The sequence below is a fragment of the Pygoscelis adeliae genome, unplaced genomic scaffold (genome assembly GCF_000699105.1).
Source record: "Pygoscelis adeliae isolate BGI_AS28 unplaced genomic scaffold, ASM69910v1 Scaffold71, whole genome shotgun sequence".
NCBI lineage: Eukaryota > Metazoa > Chordata > Aves > Sphenisciformes > Spheniscidae > Pygoscelis > Pygoscelis adeliae.
This window is the reverse complement of record NW_008824356.1, coordinates 12,894,231-12,912,814: the sequence shown is the minus strand read 5'-3', so window position 1 is coordinate 12,912,814 and position 18,584 is coordinate 12,894,231. Positions and strand designations below refer to the sequence as shown.

The window sequence follows — 18,584 nt, the reverse complement described above, 5'->3', positions numbered from 1 at the left end:
TTACGTTGAACTCTGGTTCATGATTAATTTGAAGCGTATAAAAATAAAAGACAGCTTAGTAAGCATTTTCAGAATTGCCATTGTGTGCAAAAGAGGAAAGGAAATCTTGTCCTCCATTCTACTTTGTTTTTTTAGTATAACAGCCTGATAGCAAATACAAGAGTTGGCAATAAAAGGACAAAACCCTTATTAACTATACTGATGAATAAATGGCACATAAACAACTTAAAGTAGTGGAAAACTGCGTGTTCTTCCGATTTTAACACCTCTAGCTAACTAGAAGCAGTAGCTTCAAAATTAAACATCTCCAGGGGTTACCAAGAGAGTTAGAAAATCAACAGAGGTTCGATAACCTCTTGTTTTGTTTTGTTTTGTTTTTCTTTTCTTTTTTCCTTCTCCCTCCCCGGTTCATTTTTATTATCATTTTTCACACTTAATGTATTGCTGTTTTCACACTGCTGTCCAATATATTATTCTTTGGCTTTCATGTTGGACAAGTGTACAGTGTCAGTGAATCCCCCCTTCACAAATCAGCTTAATTCTTCATAGGTGTTGCCCCTAGTTTGCTTTCATTGCAAGGGTGGCTCTCTATTCCTCTCGCCCTTTCTCTTCTTCGGTGTCACCACTGGGAAGGCTGAACAGGATTTGGCCTTGTTTGTCATTGCTCAGCAGTGTCTCTGATTAAATATTTGATCTGTCGCTTCAGATTAGCTGTTTGGGTTCTATCAAATGTTTCGTTGAGGCAACCCAGCTGTTTTGTTGCTGCTTAAAATCTTGTGTCTTATCAGAGTATACTTCCTTTATAGTTTCTGCTGCTGATTTCTGACCTTTGAATCTTTAAGACAGGTTGTAAAACCATGCCCATGTTGGTCACTCTGCTGAAATTCTCCATGCTTTTATCATGCTTGATATTGAACTGAGTGGCCTCCTAGGTCTTCAGTTTGGTATTCTAAGCAAAATCACTGTTGGTGCTTCACATTCTTCCTTCTAGTTCTGTAGGAGTTTTAATATTTTTTTAAATATAGATAAAATAACTCTATAAAGTTTATGACCATACAAACTGACTGACGTGTAATACAATATTAAATAGTTACCAGAGTAAATTCTATTTACTTTATTCCCTCTGTTAACTTATTTCCTTAGTAAAACTTCCTGGCATGTTTAGCACTTTCTTCTTGTGAATTCAAGAATAGGCTTTTTTTGTTTATGATTTTCTTTGGCACCTTCTTAATCTACCCCCATTTCTTCCTCTGACTAGATCTCTTCTTGAAAGGAGAAACTTGCAAAATAATAGGAGATAAGGGACAAGACTTCTAATACAGTCTGTCTCCAGTAACTGGAGAAGTCCTTTTATGAATCTGGTCTTTGTGCCTTAATAGCTGAATCTGGTATTTAGCGTATACACATGCACATATATACATGTATATAGTGTGCTGTATGTATACACTTACATGAAAGAACATTCTGAGGAGGAGCTGACGTGGTAGTGTCAAGAGAAGTAGTAAACAAAATGTGTAGCATCCTGACACTGTAAAGTGGAGTTACCTGCTCTCATCTTCCCCATACCTACACTCCTGGTATGCATTTTTCTTGTTTGCTTTTTGCTGTTCAGGTACTTGTTTGGCTCTTCTGTGGAGTCATCTCATTCTCCAAAACAGCAGAAAACAAACAGAAAATAAATTATTGCTTTCTGTCATTTTAGTGAGATGAATTGATTGACTGGAAGGTGTGATAATGACTGGTGTGGTTGTGAGAAAAAAGATAGGGCCATGCAAGTGAGAGTAGGAAGATGTGAAGGAAGAACGGTGGAAAAAGGGAACAAACACCAAGACAGGAGAATGAGGAGAATAAGACCTTCCTCTTTCAGTAGCTAACCATTAGGTAGACTTAGCTACCAGTGGAAAACACTAGGCAGTAAGTGTTTTCATTTTGAATGCATGAATGCAAGAATTGCTGCTTGATTGGGCTGTTTCAAATACCTAGGCTCGTGTAGCTGTAACGGCACACTGAAGATGTTTCATTTATAAGCCCAAACGTCGATCAAGAACCTTCAAGCATCAAGCAAACATGATCTTCTGTAGTGAATTTGAGATACCTGGGATTTTTCTGTCTGCATGAGTTAACAATGGGTAAAACGAGAAATGTATCATGATGCTTTTTTTTTTTTAATTGAAGTGTGCTTAAAAAATGAGTAGTTTTGATTCTGGCAGGAAATAAAGGATTTTCTACATGTAATTCAGAAAGTAATGCCCAGTGATAAGCAATGTTTTGTGGAAATTATACAGTGTTATGAGAATATTCAAAGTGTAACTATGAAAGAAAGAGAGGGAAACCTGAGAGGGGAAACAGAACTGTCTGAAGTTGCAACTGTGTTGCCTTTTGGAGATAGATATCTAAACCTTACCAGGATGTTTGCTTCAGGTGACTTGGACTGCATTAGATCCATCATTTTTCTAATTGTGGTTAAAATTACACTTCCCCCCCACCCCCCTTAAACCTGAGGGAAAACAGACATTAGTCACAACCATGTGAACCATCATCAGTTGTGCAGAAGATTTAGCATTGTCCATTTGGTCAGACCTTTTAGAAAGTTATTGCAGAAAGCCATAGAATTTCAGTCCTTTTTAATTTTTATTTTTTTTAAACTCATCTTTGTAGGCCTATATAAAGCAATTGCTCTAGTATGGGAAATGGCATGCCTCAGTATTAGGATGATGTTCTGTTACTGCTAAAGAGTTAATCTCTTGATTTGTCACATTTCTTGCTTTTTGCTATAGTAACTTGATTCGATGTAAAATAATTTCTGGTCTTAATACTGTGTAAATTACTCTTAATCGGCCAAAAGTTACTAGCTAGAGTGTATGAATTTAGATCATTGTTATGGTTTTTTGTAAACATGTCAGTCATACCAAAGTTACTGAAATGCCACTGTTCTGCTTGGCATGCACATCAAGAGTTTTGCCTGCTCTTAATCCTTCCCTTTAAAACAAATACCTTTCTTTTCTTTGCTATTTGAATTCTTGGGAGAATAACCCAAACTTTAAAACTTACAATGTACCATTGAGTTTAAAAACATTGCATTTCTTTTTCTGTATATAAATATAGAGAGAAAAAGAGAGAGATGGAGAGAGAACACGCATTTGGGAAGTGGGCTCAATTCCAAAAGCAATTTCTGTTTCATCACTTTGATCAAGCAATCTAGATCTCATTGTTCTTGGTTTTTCTCCTTTTAAAACATGAATATTTTTTAAATGAGATCTAGTAAGCCTCAGCAACGAGGTAATAGTTAGGCTAGTATAAGTAACTTAGCCTGTTCACTGGCATGGCTCTGGATATACTCTTCTCTCTTAAATGGGAGAAGTACTGACAATTTAGCCACCAAATTGCAGAGCAGGTGGGGTTTGGTCTAAGCTCACTAAGCAAAAATTTATTCTAATTCCATGTTTAATCTATAAAAAGCAGTGTTAGACTAAGTATTTGGGGGTTTTAATTGATAAGCATAAGAGAAATGCCTGACAAACAAAGCTGTTCTCACACTAATGGAGAGGATATTATCAAAATATGCTGTAAATACAAAGTAAATTATTCTTATCAACCTTTCTGAGGTTAAATTTAAAACATTTCTTTCATAGCATGTTTTGAGTATATTGTGATTAGATCTCATTCCCTTTGTTATAAGGAATAGTGTTTGGTTTTTTATCCTAACATCTTTCAAATATAGACTGCTTCTCACTGAGCAGTTTCTTTCATTCTTTTCTACCTTTGTGTGTGCGTGTGTTTAAAACCACAAAGATAAGAAGTACTTGTCTGGGGTGTGAGGTTTATCTGGACCACTAATGCCAAAGCACTGTGTTGTCTGATGCCAAACATGCTTTTTAAAACCAAGAGACTTCTTGGTGGTGATGGTGACAAATATGTTTGTGCCAGAAGTTTGCTGTTGCTGGCCTACATGCTTATATTCAGGTCTTCTGATCCTGCGTTAAAAGTCTGTCCTTACTGCCCCTTAATTTTCTTCCTGCACTTTCTTTGTATCATATCTACAGTTATTGATCTCCCTCTCTCTTTAGGAGTGAACACCTTTGCATAGATGCAGTTAAAATAGTTTCGTTATTCTAAACAGAAATGGTGCCTGAAGTTTTCAAAGGAGCATAAAAGTTGATCTTGTATCAGAATAATTAATTAGGTTCTAACATAAATTGTTGGGGTTTAGGGTGCAATTATGTAGGCAAAAGGATGCAAATTAGCCCTAAGGGCATCAATCTGTATAGACTTTCAGTAGTAGATTGTACCTGGTTCTCAGTCTTTAACTGGTATAGTGCTCCTTAAAGAGTCAAAGTAGTTTGGTTTTTTTTTTTCTTGAAGATTTAAAGCAGTAAACGCTTTAATTGGTCTTTAAAAACTAGGAAGATGCAATTCAAAGGGCTTGGCTCCAGCATGTTCTGATGGGAGGCAGTCATATAAACATACACATATGTAACTAGCAGTGTCTGTCTGTGGGCTGTCTTTGTCTCGTCTGAAATGACTGAAAATGTGTCAGCTCTGAGTGCATGTTTAACGTACCTTAAAATTCCTTGCCTTGAGAATGGAAGGGATCTCAAAGTCATTTACAGACACTGTGGGATGTTGTTTTCTAAGTTAACCTGCTCTTTTGCTCTGGCATTCGATCAGCATGGGTGGAACTGCTAACATGAAGGCACATTGTAGTGAAAAGCAGGTAAAAGTTGTGTGCTTCCTAGGCTAGGCCGGAAAAGTGTGTGCCAGAATAGCCGCCACCCTCTTCTCCCCAGTGTTAAAAACTGTTAACAAATACAGGAAATGTACTTTGCTAAAAGCAGTGCAGTGTGGAGATCTACCATATTGCTCATGGTATATTTTGCTTCATTACTTGTGTCTCAAAGCATTTAACTCAATTTTTGGGTGATTTAGATTGTAGTTTTGAAGTGTGTTGGGTTTTTTTGGTATACTTCATGTAGAAGATGCTTGACAAATCAGTATTGTGTTTGTGATCACTTGTGCAGTGGATCAGTGTTAAATGCTTTATGAAGCAAAAACTAATTCTGTATTTTAAGCTTTTTTTTCTTGTACAATCTAACTGCTTTTTCCATGACACAGCAGAACTTCAGTCACAAGTTTCAGTCCCTTGCAGATGCTTATAAAAATGTAATAGGTAATTAACAACGACCTGTCATGAAGCTCTTAAGGATTTTAAAAGTTGCATACTTTTTCATAGAGTATTTTTTTTTGTTCTTGTAACACGTCAAAAAACATAAACTTCATATGGAAAAAAATGCTAATTCCTAAAATTTCATAAGGATTTAGATTATTGTGATTTGAAGTTCTACTACATAGTATATGTTTCATCTGTACTGGGAAATCAGTGTTTCAAGCTGACAAGTTCTTGCTCTTTCTTGACAATTTTGCAGGGAACATTTCAGTTTTCTGGCAAGTCTGTCTGTTTTTTTTAAATCTTGTTATGAGGACACATCTGTGACTTTACGGTCCTTGAGAGAAAGCTCCATTTATAGGAAATACACACTTAGAGCAGAGAACTTAAAGCTGGGATTCCAGTGGTCTGGTTTTGGCGCTCTCAAATATTTGGCATGTGGTATTACTGAATGGTATGTATTTTGGCTTTACAAAGGTGCTGAAGGTATCCAGCTTCCATTGAGTTCAAAGGTTTTCTTAAAATTTGGCCTACTGACTTTCTGTACTTAATTCATTAGTATATGAAGTTGGTGTAATATTCATTAGCTATTAAGAGGCCTGTCTGTGTGAAATATATAAGTAAATATAATCTTTCATGCAGTTGTTTCCATGTTAGATGTATACGCAAGATTAGTTTTCTTTAATATGTACTAACAGGTCACTCTGTGGTCAAGCTCTGCTGTAATGTGGACTTTTTACAAAAAATCATTATTTCTTGTGTGACTGGTGATTATTTCTTTTTAACCAACTGGTAGCATACTTTGACATAACTTTCAACCTGTTCATACAGGTTTTGTTATTTGGAAATGCTAGCTCTTTTTAAATGAGCTTTTATATAAAAGTATTTTAGAAGGTGAACTTGTGCTAGTGAAAGATGTCTGTCTGTGCTGGAGACTAAAGTTTCTGAAATATGCTGATAATCCTTTATTATATAAAACAGAATAGACATGATAGGGGGTTGGACTAGATGACCTTTAGAGGTCCCTTCCAACCCAAACTATTCTATGATTCTATGACCTCTGTTACGTAATCTGAAGAGTAAAATAAATGAGTAGGTCTCTAGGTAAAGTGATGAGAGTTCTACAGTTCTATAGCCAGCTCTCTTCAGGTGTTCTGCAATTAAATTTAAAGAAAGTATCTGTGTAAAAATGCTGGCTTTTTTGAATTTGTAAAAAGTTGCAATTCAAAAGATCAGTATTTTAAATATATTTGTAAATAAAGGCATCAGAGTAAGGAAGGCAATTTCAACATCAGCTTTATAGCGCAGTGCTGTAGTGCTTTTACTTATGAAAAGCTTACACGATATGTAACATTTCTCTTTTGAGTCAGTGTTAGGTAAATGTTATGCAACTTGCACATAAAATCACATCTTAAGATAATACAACTATATGACATAACAGCAATGATTTAACACAAAACACGCTTTTGATCAAATAATTTTGTTTTACAACTAAACAAACAGTGAGTGAAATGACTGTCCTGTTATGTGTTGAGGTTGCAGAATTCAGTTGTTCAGCTCAGCAAAAAGCTAACCCAGTCCTTCACCAATTTAAAGAAAAACTGTATTAATATGAAATAAAATATTCTCAACTGCTTTTAAGTGCAATAAAAAACCAGCTGAGATAACTGATACAGTGATGAGAAAAAGATAAAGCTGTAAGACCATTCAAAATAATCTATTGTTTGAGAAGACAGTTCAGATCTGCTAAAATTGTTAATATGAATGATGCCTCCTCTCTGAGGGTCTTGAATCTCTTTGCAAAAGCTGTTTAGGCAGCAGAAGTGGAAGAAGCATAGTTGAAGAAACCTGAGTTGCAGAAGCCACACCAAAAGCCAGATGTAGTTGAGAACAGAACACTGATCCCCCAGTCCTCTTCTGGCCACACAGTGGGCCTTGCTGTGTTTGTGCTTTCATTACTTTCACTGAGGATTACAAGATTTACTCCTTTTTTATTTCCCTATTTTAAGGTATCAAGAGGCAGATAAAATGGAAATTTTTTTTTTCAAAGTGTATACTTCGAAGCCTAATGTAATTGAAAATTAAAACCATTGTAGTAGCAAGAAAAACTTCAGTTTTTTCCCCTTTTGGGGTGGTCACTTCTTACACTTTTCCTTGCTTTCTCTTGAGCTGTCTTCTGATCATGAAAATGTTTCTTTTTGCAATGAACTGGCAGGGAATGTTGTTATAGTAATCAGTGGTAGGGTTCCCAGATGAATGAAAATAAAAATACATATATATGTATATATAAGTGTATCTACATATATATCTCACAGAAAGGCAATGATGATATGCAGAAAAAAAATATAGCATGGATTTTAACAACTTTATCAAGTAATATATTAAGGTGTTACTACATCCAAGTTGGAATACTGTCAAATTCTATGTTTATATACAGGAACTTGACGAGAGGAGTTGGTAGATTTAGAGAGTTACTAAGAGCTGTCGAAACAAGAACTACACAAAATCTGCGAATGGTAAGTTATATTAAACCACATTCCTATTCCGCATCTGAATTTTAGTAGGCAAGTAAGGCATAAATATAGCGGATGAGTTAGAGACAAATAATGAGATACACAGTATATTGATCAGGATCTGTTACCCACCACTTTATAAGGTTACATTTCCTGGCTTAAGTGAATTATTAAAATAAAAAGGAATGTTTGATACTCAGTCTCTCCCCTATTTCTCTTTCCTATTTGTGGTTGTGGTTAAAACCTGATTGGTCTCTGGCTGACCATACTTTCAACCTTAATCATTTGTCCTATTCATGACTTACCATAGCTTCACAAGGGCGTTGTTTCATCTTTTTGTAATGTAATGGGAGTGAGGACAGAGTGCAGTGTCTTTATTTGTGTCCGAAGTTGGAAGTTATCAAGTTATCATTTCTTTATTTTTGTGATAAAGCCTCTTAAAGGAAAATAATCAAAGCAAAATCATGAAGATTTGTTATTTATGTTGTCAGAAAATAAACTTTTACTAAATGAGTGATGTATCTTTTTGCATCTTTTATATAATAAAGGGCCAACGCTTATATCTTTTGCTCTGATGTAATGATTTTCAAAATGTCCTAGATTAGTTTCCTAATACTATGCCTTTAAAACTTCCAAAGTAGTAATAAGGAAGGTAATTGGTTTCTTAATTCATTTAATAACTGATTCCTAGTAAGGATATTAAAATTATTAAATAATAGACTTTCAATGGAGAGGGATAATATTGCAAACTTTAATAGAATAAAAGATGAAGAGCTTCTTATGATATAGGAAATAAGGTGGAAAATGCAGATCATATTGTGCTGTCCGTGGCTTAAACATTACACATCTGTTGCTGGGAAACCTTGCTGGGAAATACTGCCAATTCTTATGCAAATGTACATCTTGCCTTCTTCCTACTGCCCTGGTACTAATCTTTGAGTTTTCAGCATTGTGATACATAGTCATGCAGCTTGCATGCATATGTATTAAAAATTAAAGAGGAGATTAACCTGATAGTTATGGATTAAAGGATGACTTCAAAGATTTAAATAAATATTATTTGCTTAAATAATATTTATGTAAGTATTTCTACACTTAAATATATGGTGCCAAGAATAGTTGGTCAAAATAAACTTTTTCATGGTGATCTACAACCTCGTTTCACTCTTGCTGAGCCTTACCAACAGTAGCAAACACCAGCACCTTCAAGTACAAGTTGTCAGAAGCTCCAATCAGTCAGGGTTTGGACTATAACTGTCTGTGGTAGGTTGACCTTGGCTGGCTGCCAGATGCTCACCCAGCTGCTATCTCACTCCCCTTCCTTAACATGATGGGGAGAAAATAAGATGGAAAAGCTTGTGGGTCAAGGTAAAGACAGGGAGTTTGCTTACCAGTTACTGTCATGGGCAAACCAGACTTGACTTGAGGGAAACTAATTTATTGTCAATTAAAAGATAGCGGCATGGTGAGAAACAGAAGTTAAAACACCTTCCCCCTCACCCCCTTTCCTCAGGTTCAACTTCAGTCCTTCATTCCTGACTCTTCTACCTCCTCTCCCTACCCTCCCACTCCCTGAGGGGGGTATGGAGGGTTGTGGTGGGTCCATAACAGTTCCTCTCTCTCTGCTGCTCCTTACTCCTCACACTTTTCTCCTGCTCCAGCCTGGGGTCCCTCCCTTGGGCTGCATTTCCTTCAGGGAATATCAGCCTGCTCCATGGTCTGCTCAGCAGGCTGCAGCGTGGACATCTACTGCACTGTGGTCTCTCCCACGGAAACATCTGCTCCAGGCCTGGAGAGGGAGTAGAGGTTATTGAGCACAAAACATCTGAAAATATACCTGAATGTGCTCCACACTTAGGAGCAACAGTTGATGTTGTTGATACTTCAGAAGTATCTGGATTTAACTGATAAAATTGAAAAATTGTTTGTTATTGCCTTTTTTTTTCTTTGTGTTTAGAGAATTGAACTGGGTACTTGTACCTTTCAAACAAGCAGTATGCCTGTTTTTTTGGATGTTTTAAAATAACAGAAAATATATTCTACATGACTTGTCTTCATTAGAAATAATCCAAGTCTTTTTGAAGAGTTTGCATTCAGCATTTCTAAGGAAAACATTTATCTTTACCAAGAGGGTGGTCAAACCCTGGAACAGGCTTCCTAGAGGGGTGATGGATGCCCCAAGCCTGTCAGTATTTAAGAGGCATTTGGACAATGCCCTTAACAACGTGCTTTAACTTTTGGTCAGCCCTGAATTGGTCAGGCAGTTGGACTAGATGATCGTTGTAGGTCCCTTCCAACTGAAATAGTCTATTCTATCTTTCACTTTTACAGACAATAGCAAGACAACTTGCTGAAATTTTGTTACGAGGCATGTGTGAACAGAGTTATTGGAATCCACTGGAAGATCCTCCTCAGCAATCACCCCTAGATGATCCACTTCGAAAAGGTTCAAACACTAAGAATTACGCACTCAGCAGAAGACCGCGGGTATACACTGGAGAAAAGTATGACTGAGTTTATACCTCTCTCGTTTCTATAATTGCAATTGTTACCCAGTGCACTGGGTAATTTAGTTTATATTGTTGAAAATGTATAAGGAATTGGGCAATGTGAATGGGAATGTTTCCCATGCTGTGTGTGTATATATATTTTCCCTGAAGAGAACTAGGGAAGCAACATGCTTCTCCAAGCAGAAGTTTGCACTGTATGCATGAGACCTTTTGTTCTCAATTCTCAAAATATTTTTTATATATATACTGTGGTATATGGTAGAGTTAATATCTCATATTATACCTGGGGTACAAAACGAAAAGTTTTAAAAGTTGTGTGCTATTTCTAGACCTCTATTCTGCCTTATCATAGAAAGGAAAGAGTTAGCAACATGGAGATTCAAATTCATCCCTGAAACATTATAAAAAACCAAAACATACCTAGCAGTTTCAAAGGTAGTTTATTTCCCAAGGCAGCTACCTTTTAATCTTCCTAGGTTAGTTTTGGCATTTCTCTATGATGCCACCTTTTTGTTGAGTCTTATTCTTTCACTGATTCAGATAAGTGGTATGCTATGGATCATTTTTGTGTAACGTATCCCATGGTTAATTCTAGAGTAGCTTTGGTGTGTTTCTTTTCCTTCTTGAAAATGCGTGTGGGTTTTTCAAAATCCATCACCATTAGTATTAAAAGTAGATACCCATTTCCTTGAATTTGAACTTTTTCCTAAAAGTTAATAGCTTGTTGTTTGTTTGTATCTGATCAAATGAAAAATGGTTTCTAAGGTAAAGTTGTTTTCCTTAGACACACTCTGACAGTGCCAAAAATATATATTGACAAAATTTTGGACTTTATTACAGTCCTTGGGTGTAGCTTACTGCCTGACAGTAACGTGCTTGTGTCAAAGCGTTACTAGTGAAATCTTAACCCTTTGATATTGTCTTTTTAAATTTATTTTTTATTTCATTGATACTAAGTTTGATCTGATGAAACTTTGTTGCATGCTTGTTTTACATAATCTGCAACCTTTGCACTGCTCTGCTTGTATTCTACACGCAAGTCCTTGTGGGTTCTTGTATTTTGTATATATATATATATTTAATATAGTCAACAACTATTGCTTGCTTGTTTTGATACATGCTGGAAAGCACTGTGAGCCAGAGAACTGAGAAATAGATTGTAGCAGTGGAGATAATGATCTAGCCAAGATTGTGATTTGCCATAGTAGGATAGTACTAACTAATGCAGATGGAGAAGACTGAAATTCCATGTAAACTTAAGAAAAAAGTTTTACAGAAGATGTTGTGGAGTCTGGAGAATATCACTGGAGATATTAAAAATCCAACTGGACGTGGTCCTGAGCAACCTGCCAGTTGACCCTGCTTTGAGTGGAGGGGTTGTACTAGACGATCCCCAGACACCCCTTCCAACCTCAACTATTCTGTGATTCTGTGAAATCGGTGTGATCTGGGACTCCTTTGAGGAGACTGTCGTCTGTTCCATTTTAAAATTTTGACCCTTTTTCTCCACAGAATTTATTATTACTATGTTTTTTTAATATTGTTGTCCAGCTGTAGGATTAAAACCCAGGCGTTGTGAGTTTTTTAATTTCAGTCTTGTCTGACTATGTCTAGGATGTGAAGTCATTAAAAAGCAGTCTTTTGAGCTTTAGGAAAGGATGCAGGCATAGAGTTGAACATTCAATTTGCCAGAACAACTACTATGTTTCTCTGCAAGTACATAATTAACAAACTGTACATGCAGGCAACCATTTTGGTAAAAAGGAAATACCTGGTTTGTGGATACACCTTGATCACTGCACTTATAAAGTATGCATTTATTGCCCAAACACAAGGAAATCTCTTTTATGCAGTGTCACGCATTTTCTCATTCAAACTACTTGTTTTCACACAGCAAATCTTAAAGAACAGTCTATTCCTCTCGTACAGTGTATATGCCTTATTAGTTAATATGAAAGCTTTTTTCCATAATGTGACCTTGTTACATGCAAGAGTCTGCTTCTATGGTAGATTGCTTATAGAAGTAGTCCTACCTTAAATTCTGAAGAGATGTTTTGTTTTAGTGTTCACAGTATCTTTATATTGTAACCTAAAATACTGTCACGCTGCAGGCATTTGAGTTGTTTAGCTGCATTTATTGCAGATTTCCATTAATGAATACTTTATACAGCAGCAAGCCCACATAATTATGATGTCATTACTACTAACAAGCAGAATGGCCTTTATTTTCAAAGATTTCTAGCAAATTTTCCTTCCTTGACCCAGAATATTTACAGCAGGTTTCTCAGGCTCAGTCTTTCAAACTTATGTTCTTCATTCTCATCTCATCCTTTTGTAGAAACATGCCTCCTGGCAGAAGTGGGGCTTTGTTCAGTGTAATTTTCTTGTTCTTGGGACATGTAAGCGAGGAGTTCCACAATTTCAACAGAGCATGTAATTAAGTCCTTTTCTTTTGTCACATCAGAGTGATGAACACCAGATCAGATAAAACATGTCTAGCCAAGTATCTCATCTCCAGCAGTGATTGAAAGCAAGTACCTAAGACAATGAATAGCAAGACAGACATGTAGGAAACTTCTTCCTAGGTATTCATCTGGCAACCAACTCTGTTTGAGTCTGAGATGCACTGTTTTATTCTAAATATGCTGCCTGGTATACTAAGTAAGTGTACTGTGTTCTTTTGAGGATAGTGAATGTGATTTGGCTAATACCATGTATGATTTTGTAGATCTCTGTGTTACTGCCTCTTCAGTTTTCTTTATCCTCAGTTGAAGAAGTGTTAAACTTCTTGGTTTGCGTTTGGTTGGTAGCCATTTCATGCTTCCAGTTGCCTCTTTTGCTTGGCCCTGTTACCTTGGAATTACTTTACTCCTATGCCTGCATCTGTCAGGAGACACAGAAAATGTCTGAGTTCAGTCAACTAAATTGAGCTTTTTGCATACACAAGTCAAAGGAATTTCCCAGTAATTTCTGCATAAAGTGGATCTTCACTTTTTGAGACAAACATCAACTTATTTACCAAAATACATTCAAAGTTGTAGGAGAAAATAACGTTTGCTTTCATTTTGATAAGTGACATTTTAGTAGTTCTCTTTGGGGCAACTTCCCTTTTTTCTCCGAGAAAGTAATTTCTCCAGCAACTATTTCCAATCGTTATTCTGCTTTCTGGGAACCATTGCCGGTCAGTCAGGTTAAATCTACTTCCAGGTTGCTAAATTCTGCATTGAAGACTGGATAGGTAAATGCAGAGCTCTCTGATGCTTCCTCTTCACTCCTCGTTCCCTGTCCTGGGTGGTTCTTATTCATGAGTAACTGTGTTTTGAAAAATGTCTTCTAAGACTTAGAATACTCTTCAAAGTCTTGTGAGCAACTTGCATTGATTAAAAAATAAAAATCCAACAACAAAACAACTGCCCTGGGGTCTTAGCTACTGTATATTACCACAGTACATTCACAATCTTGCTTTCAAACCGCCTGAGTTCAGATGTGTTTTAAGTTTCCATTACCTTTCAGGCATTTAATTACTGCTTAGATTTCTAGTGCATTTAAAAAAATCCAAAAAGTGTTTTAATCTCAGACAAATTTAGTTTCCCATTTGTAATTTATTGTAGTTTAAGCACCCTTGGGGTATAGGAATTGCTTATTAACAAAAAGAAGTTATTTTCTACATTTAAACAGTTAACTGTGGAACTATTGGTCTGGAAACAGGAAATAGTACTTGTGCTAATTCAGAAACAGTTTAGAGAAAGAAATCTGGAGAGTTAAAACACAGTCACTGGGGGGAGGGGGGGGCGGACGACAGAGAGAATGAATGAATGAATGAATGAATGAATGCCTACCAGTCATGTACCCAATGCGGATTACTGTTTTCTGTCCGCCAGCATAGAAAAGTGTTCAGAAAGCATCCAGTGTTCAGAGAAAGCAGTAAAGTTTGCAAACTAGTCCTATGCTAATCTTCAGTATTAAGTCATAAGGAAGTGTACATCATTAAAAACAAATATTTTAAGTGCTGGGAAGTAACAGTGGTTATGGCAAGGAGGCAGAGATTGCCATGGCTCTGTTTAAAACTATTCACAGCTATTGAATGCATCAGGAAAACAATTCTTAATCATATCTGATGAAAGACTAATAGAAGTATTTATCCCCATATTGCCTAAAATACAAAAGTTACCTTGTTCTTGTGAGAGAGTTTCTTGTTGCTGACCTTTGAATCAGTGATGTAGATTCAGCTCAGATAGATTAGGTGCCAGAGGCTAGTTAAACTATGGGTACAGTTTTTACAGTTGTCAAATTATGTGCCGTTTGGGGATATTTGAATGTGTTCAACTCTGACAGCTGTGGTGATTTTGTTCTCTTATTGTGTTTGGCCAACTTTTCTGAAATGCAAATTTAGAGCATTGCAAAGAAACACGTTTTAACCAATCATTTTTTCTATGCAAGTTACTTTCTATTCTCTTTTCTGGAAGTTTTCCAGTTTTTAAAGTACTCTTACTGTATTTGTGTAAGCTACTCCTAAAAGTAATGTCTTCTGCTTAAATAATTAAATTCTTGTTTTGAACAGCATCTTTTGTCCTCAAGAAAATACAGAAGAAGCCTTATTGTTGCTGCTTATTAGTGAATCTATGGTAGGTAAAATAGAGTGAATGTGCGTGTGCTGTATGTGTGTGTTTTCCTTGTTTTTTTTAAAATGAAAATAGAACTTTTTTTGTCACGCCTTACTTTATGACTTGTGTTTTATTCTCCATTAGGAAAGCAGGCAGTTACTTCTGAAACTCAAGCTTCTTTTCCTCTGAGCCAGCAAGATGAGGTCTGCAAGTGTTATGAATAGGAGTTCTTCTCCTTTAGAGTGGCTGAACTTAGCCTCCTTCTAACCATAGGCAGGTGAACACAAAGCCAGGTCTTTCATTTGGCATCACTTACAGTATGAACCACTGTTACACCAGCTGGTTGCCATTCAGACAGACTCAAAATGTAAGTTATTTTTGTTGTGAAAACCAAATCAAAGTCTACTAGATGAGCACAATAAACATAGCCAAAAAGTATTTTCCATTGTGCATTAAACTTCAGATGTCACTCAAATTTGTAAATTATTTTTAATGACACTGGCATTCAGCCTTTGCTACAGGATTTTTTTTTTTTTAATGTCCTCATTTCCTCAATAGGTGATTCCTTTCAATGGCCTACTTGTGCCTTTTATCAGCCTTTTGTATTTTTCTCTAGTATGATTTTACAAGTCATCTATCAACTGCCACATACTGGCATTCTCATACCAGGTCAGTTATATGTTCTCAAATGGCAGAAATGAAAAGCTGAAGCTGGAATTTTTGCTGTTTTTCTAATTGGAGGGGTGGAACCTCTAGAATCTCAGGCATCATATAGTAGGCTGTCTCACTGCACATCAGTGAGACTTAGTCTGTTAAGTTCAATAGGTGATTTGAATGCTTTCATGCTCTGGCATAATTTCTGTTTTGATACAGTTAAATAGGATCAGAACATTTTAGTGAACATTGTCCTATTTGAACCATTTTAAAGTGGCAAACACGTACATTGTAGTGCAAACTACTTTCCTTATTCCTAGTGATCTGCCTTGCAATGTTCCTGACACAATCTGTCACCAGAAAACTAGACTGAGCAAACATTTCCATATATCATGTGTTGGTTTTACTGCAGTATGTACTTCCCACTGAAAGGGGCCGCCTGTGCCTCTTTAAGGTGCCTGAGCAGTTCATGGCCATATACAGAATTCTGATGTGAACTACGGTCATGGTGTGAAGTGGAAGCAGTCCCAGTTCTGCAGGATCTGACTACTGATTACTGTATTTGCATGTGTACTTCCTTGCATATCAGCATTAAAAAGCCAAAAAAACAAATTAAAGTACTGCCCTGTTAAGTCTCCTTTCAGGTTACTTATAGCTTTTCCTTTGTGAATTAGATCTGCCTAATTATATCAAATGCTTGTCACTGTAGAGCATATACCCTTGGCAAGCTTTCAATATTTTTTTTTCTTTATAAGTAATTATTGTAGGTTATCTGAGGCAAAAGAGTTTGTTTTGGGGGAGTATAAAATCTTTCACATGATTGACTTACTTTGGCTAAGCCGTTTGTTCAAATTAGTTTTGGAGGGGGAGAAGGGGAAGATTGAGCATAAAAATATTCATCACTACAAACTTATCTTTTTGGGAGTTGAAAGCTCTTACTTCAGCATGCTAACTTTCTAGCTGTAGTAGTTACGAAGTAGTATGTGATTTATAATTTTGAAACTAGTGTTTGGGAAAGAAATAAGAACAGTTACAGAAGATTGAGTAATCATTGGTGTTTTGAGATGGTATTGTGTTATTAAAGTAGTATGATCCCTTCCTTGCATTGCCTCTGAATTAATAAAAACACAGATAAGGTGTCAAGACCTGTCCTTCAAGAATTTATTCAAGTAAATATTTGCAAACAAAATGAGGATCTGACATATAAGTAGCATTTTGTGTAAGTAAAAGTAATTAAATCACTGTGTGATTATAGTCTATATAAGCCCTAAATCATACTGCTAGTTTCAGGGAAGTAGTGCACTCTAACATCATAACTTCTTATTTGGATTAGATCTAGTGCAACATATATCCAGAAAATAGAATCTTGCTAGTGGATTACAAATGCTACATTTGTGTCACCTTGAGTTCCCTTAATTTCTGAATTCAGAAAGGATGCTTTGAGTAAGATTTAAATTGTAATATTTATGAAATAAATGCTCTGGGAAAGATAGTTCTGTGCTTTTCAAGTGTTCTAATTTTCTTATAGGTACATTTCAGAGTACAAAATGTCTCTTTTAGCCACATGACTGCTGCTACAGTGTATTGTCATGCATAATGAGGAAAGTCAGCTGCAACTCTGCCATCACTCTTACTGTAAGATGTCCTTGTAGTTTAGCTGTTACACTTGCGAAGGATAGACCAGCCTTTCCTTATCTACACAGGAATGAGTAGAAAGGTAGGAGCTGAAGGACTGACATCTTCACGTTACAGTGCGTGTACATGTTGCTGCACGTCAGCTGAGCTGTGGTAACAGAATCACAGAATGATTGAGGTTGGAAGGAACCTCTGGAGGTCATTTTGTCAAACCTCCCTGCTCAAGCAGGGCCACCTGGAGCAGGCTGCATCTGTGTCCAGACACTTTTTGAATATCTCCAAGGAGGGAGACTCCACAATGTCCCTGGGCAACCTGTGCCAGTGCTCGGTCACCCTCACAGCAAAAAATTGTTTCTTGATGTTCAGAGGGAACCTCCTGTGTTTCAGTTTGTGCCCATTACCTCTGATCCTGTCACTGGGCACCACTGAAAAGAGGCTGGCTCCCTCTTCTTTGTACTCTCCCTTCAGGTATTTGTACACATTGATAAGGCTCCCCCCTGAGCATGCTCTTCTCCAGGCTGAAGAGTCCCAGCTCTCTCAGCCTTTCCTCATAGAAGAGTTACTCCAGTCCCTTATTCATACTAGTGGTCGTTTGTTGGACTGTCTCCAGTAGCTCCATGTCTCTCTTGTACTGGGGAGCTCAGAACTGGACCCAGTACTCCAGGTATGGCCTCACCAGTGCTGAATAGAGGGGAATGATTGTCTCCCTTGACCTGCTGGCAACACTCCTACTCATGCAGCCCGGGATACCACTAGTCATCTTTGCAGCAAGGGCACATTGCTGGCTCCTGTTCAACTTGTTGTCTACCAGGACCCCCAGGTCCTTTTCTGCCAAGCTGCTTTCCAGCTGGCTGACCCCCAGCATGTACTGACTGGTGCCTGGGGTTGTTTCTTCCCAGGTGCAGGACTTTGCACTTCCAAGTCTTTGTGGAAGCCTTTGATGAGGTTCCTGTCAGCTCATTCCTCTAGCCTGTTGAGGTCCTTCCGGACAGCAGCCCAGCCCTTTGGCATATCAGTTCCTCCTCCTAGTTCTGTATCATCAGCAAACTTGCTGAGGGTACGCTCTGCCCCACCATCCAGATCATTAATGAAGATTTTGAACAGGATCAGGCCCAGTATCAATCTCTGGGGTACACTGCTAGTTACTGGCCTCCAACTAGACTTCGTTCCACTGATCACCGCCTCCTGGGCTCAGCCTTATGTGTTATTCTTAGCTGATGGTAAAATGTCTGAGCATATCCTTTCTTCCACTGTGGATGAACTAAGTTATACTGCTCGCATTTGCCTCAGGCTTAAAGTGTGTATAGGGTGTGGCCAGTTGACACATTGCAGCTTAACTAATTGTCAATTGTGTCTAAGACCATGGCAGTTCTGAAACACTGAGCACTTAAGTTTGTGCATACATTCTGTTTTATAATTATGCAGAAAATGATTGTTCAAATATATAAGATATCTTTAATACTTACAAGGCATCCTCTCCTATAATACTGCTTTGGCGTTGTCA

The 18,584-nt window shown here is 37.2% G+C and overlaps 1 protein-coding gene across 2 annotated transcripts in view; it reads left to right on the top strand.

Annotated features, from left to right (window-relative positions):
• The window catches only part of TTC7B (tetratricopeptide repeat domain 7B), a 124,380-nt gene that overhangs the window by 23,467 nt on the left and 82,329 nt on the right, over positions 1-18,584 (top strand). For both annotated transcript variants that reach the window (XM_009319443.1, XM_009319444.1), the window contains exons 5-7: positions 7,602-7,680; positions 10,009-10,181; positions 14,749-14,812. In XM_009319443.1, coding sequence (XP_009317718.1) covers positions 7,602-7,680; positions 10,009-10,181; positions 14,749-14,812 — 316 coding nt within the window. The remainder of the gene's footprint in view (positions 1-7,601; positions 7,681-10,008; positions 10,182-14,748; positions 14,813-18,584) is intronic.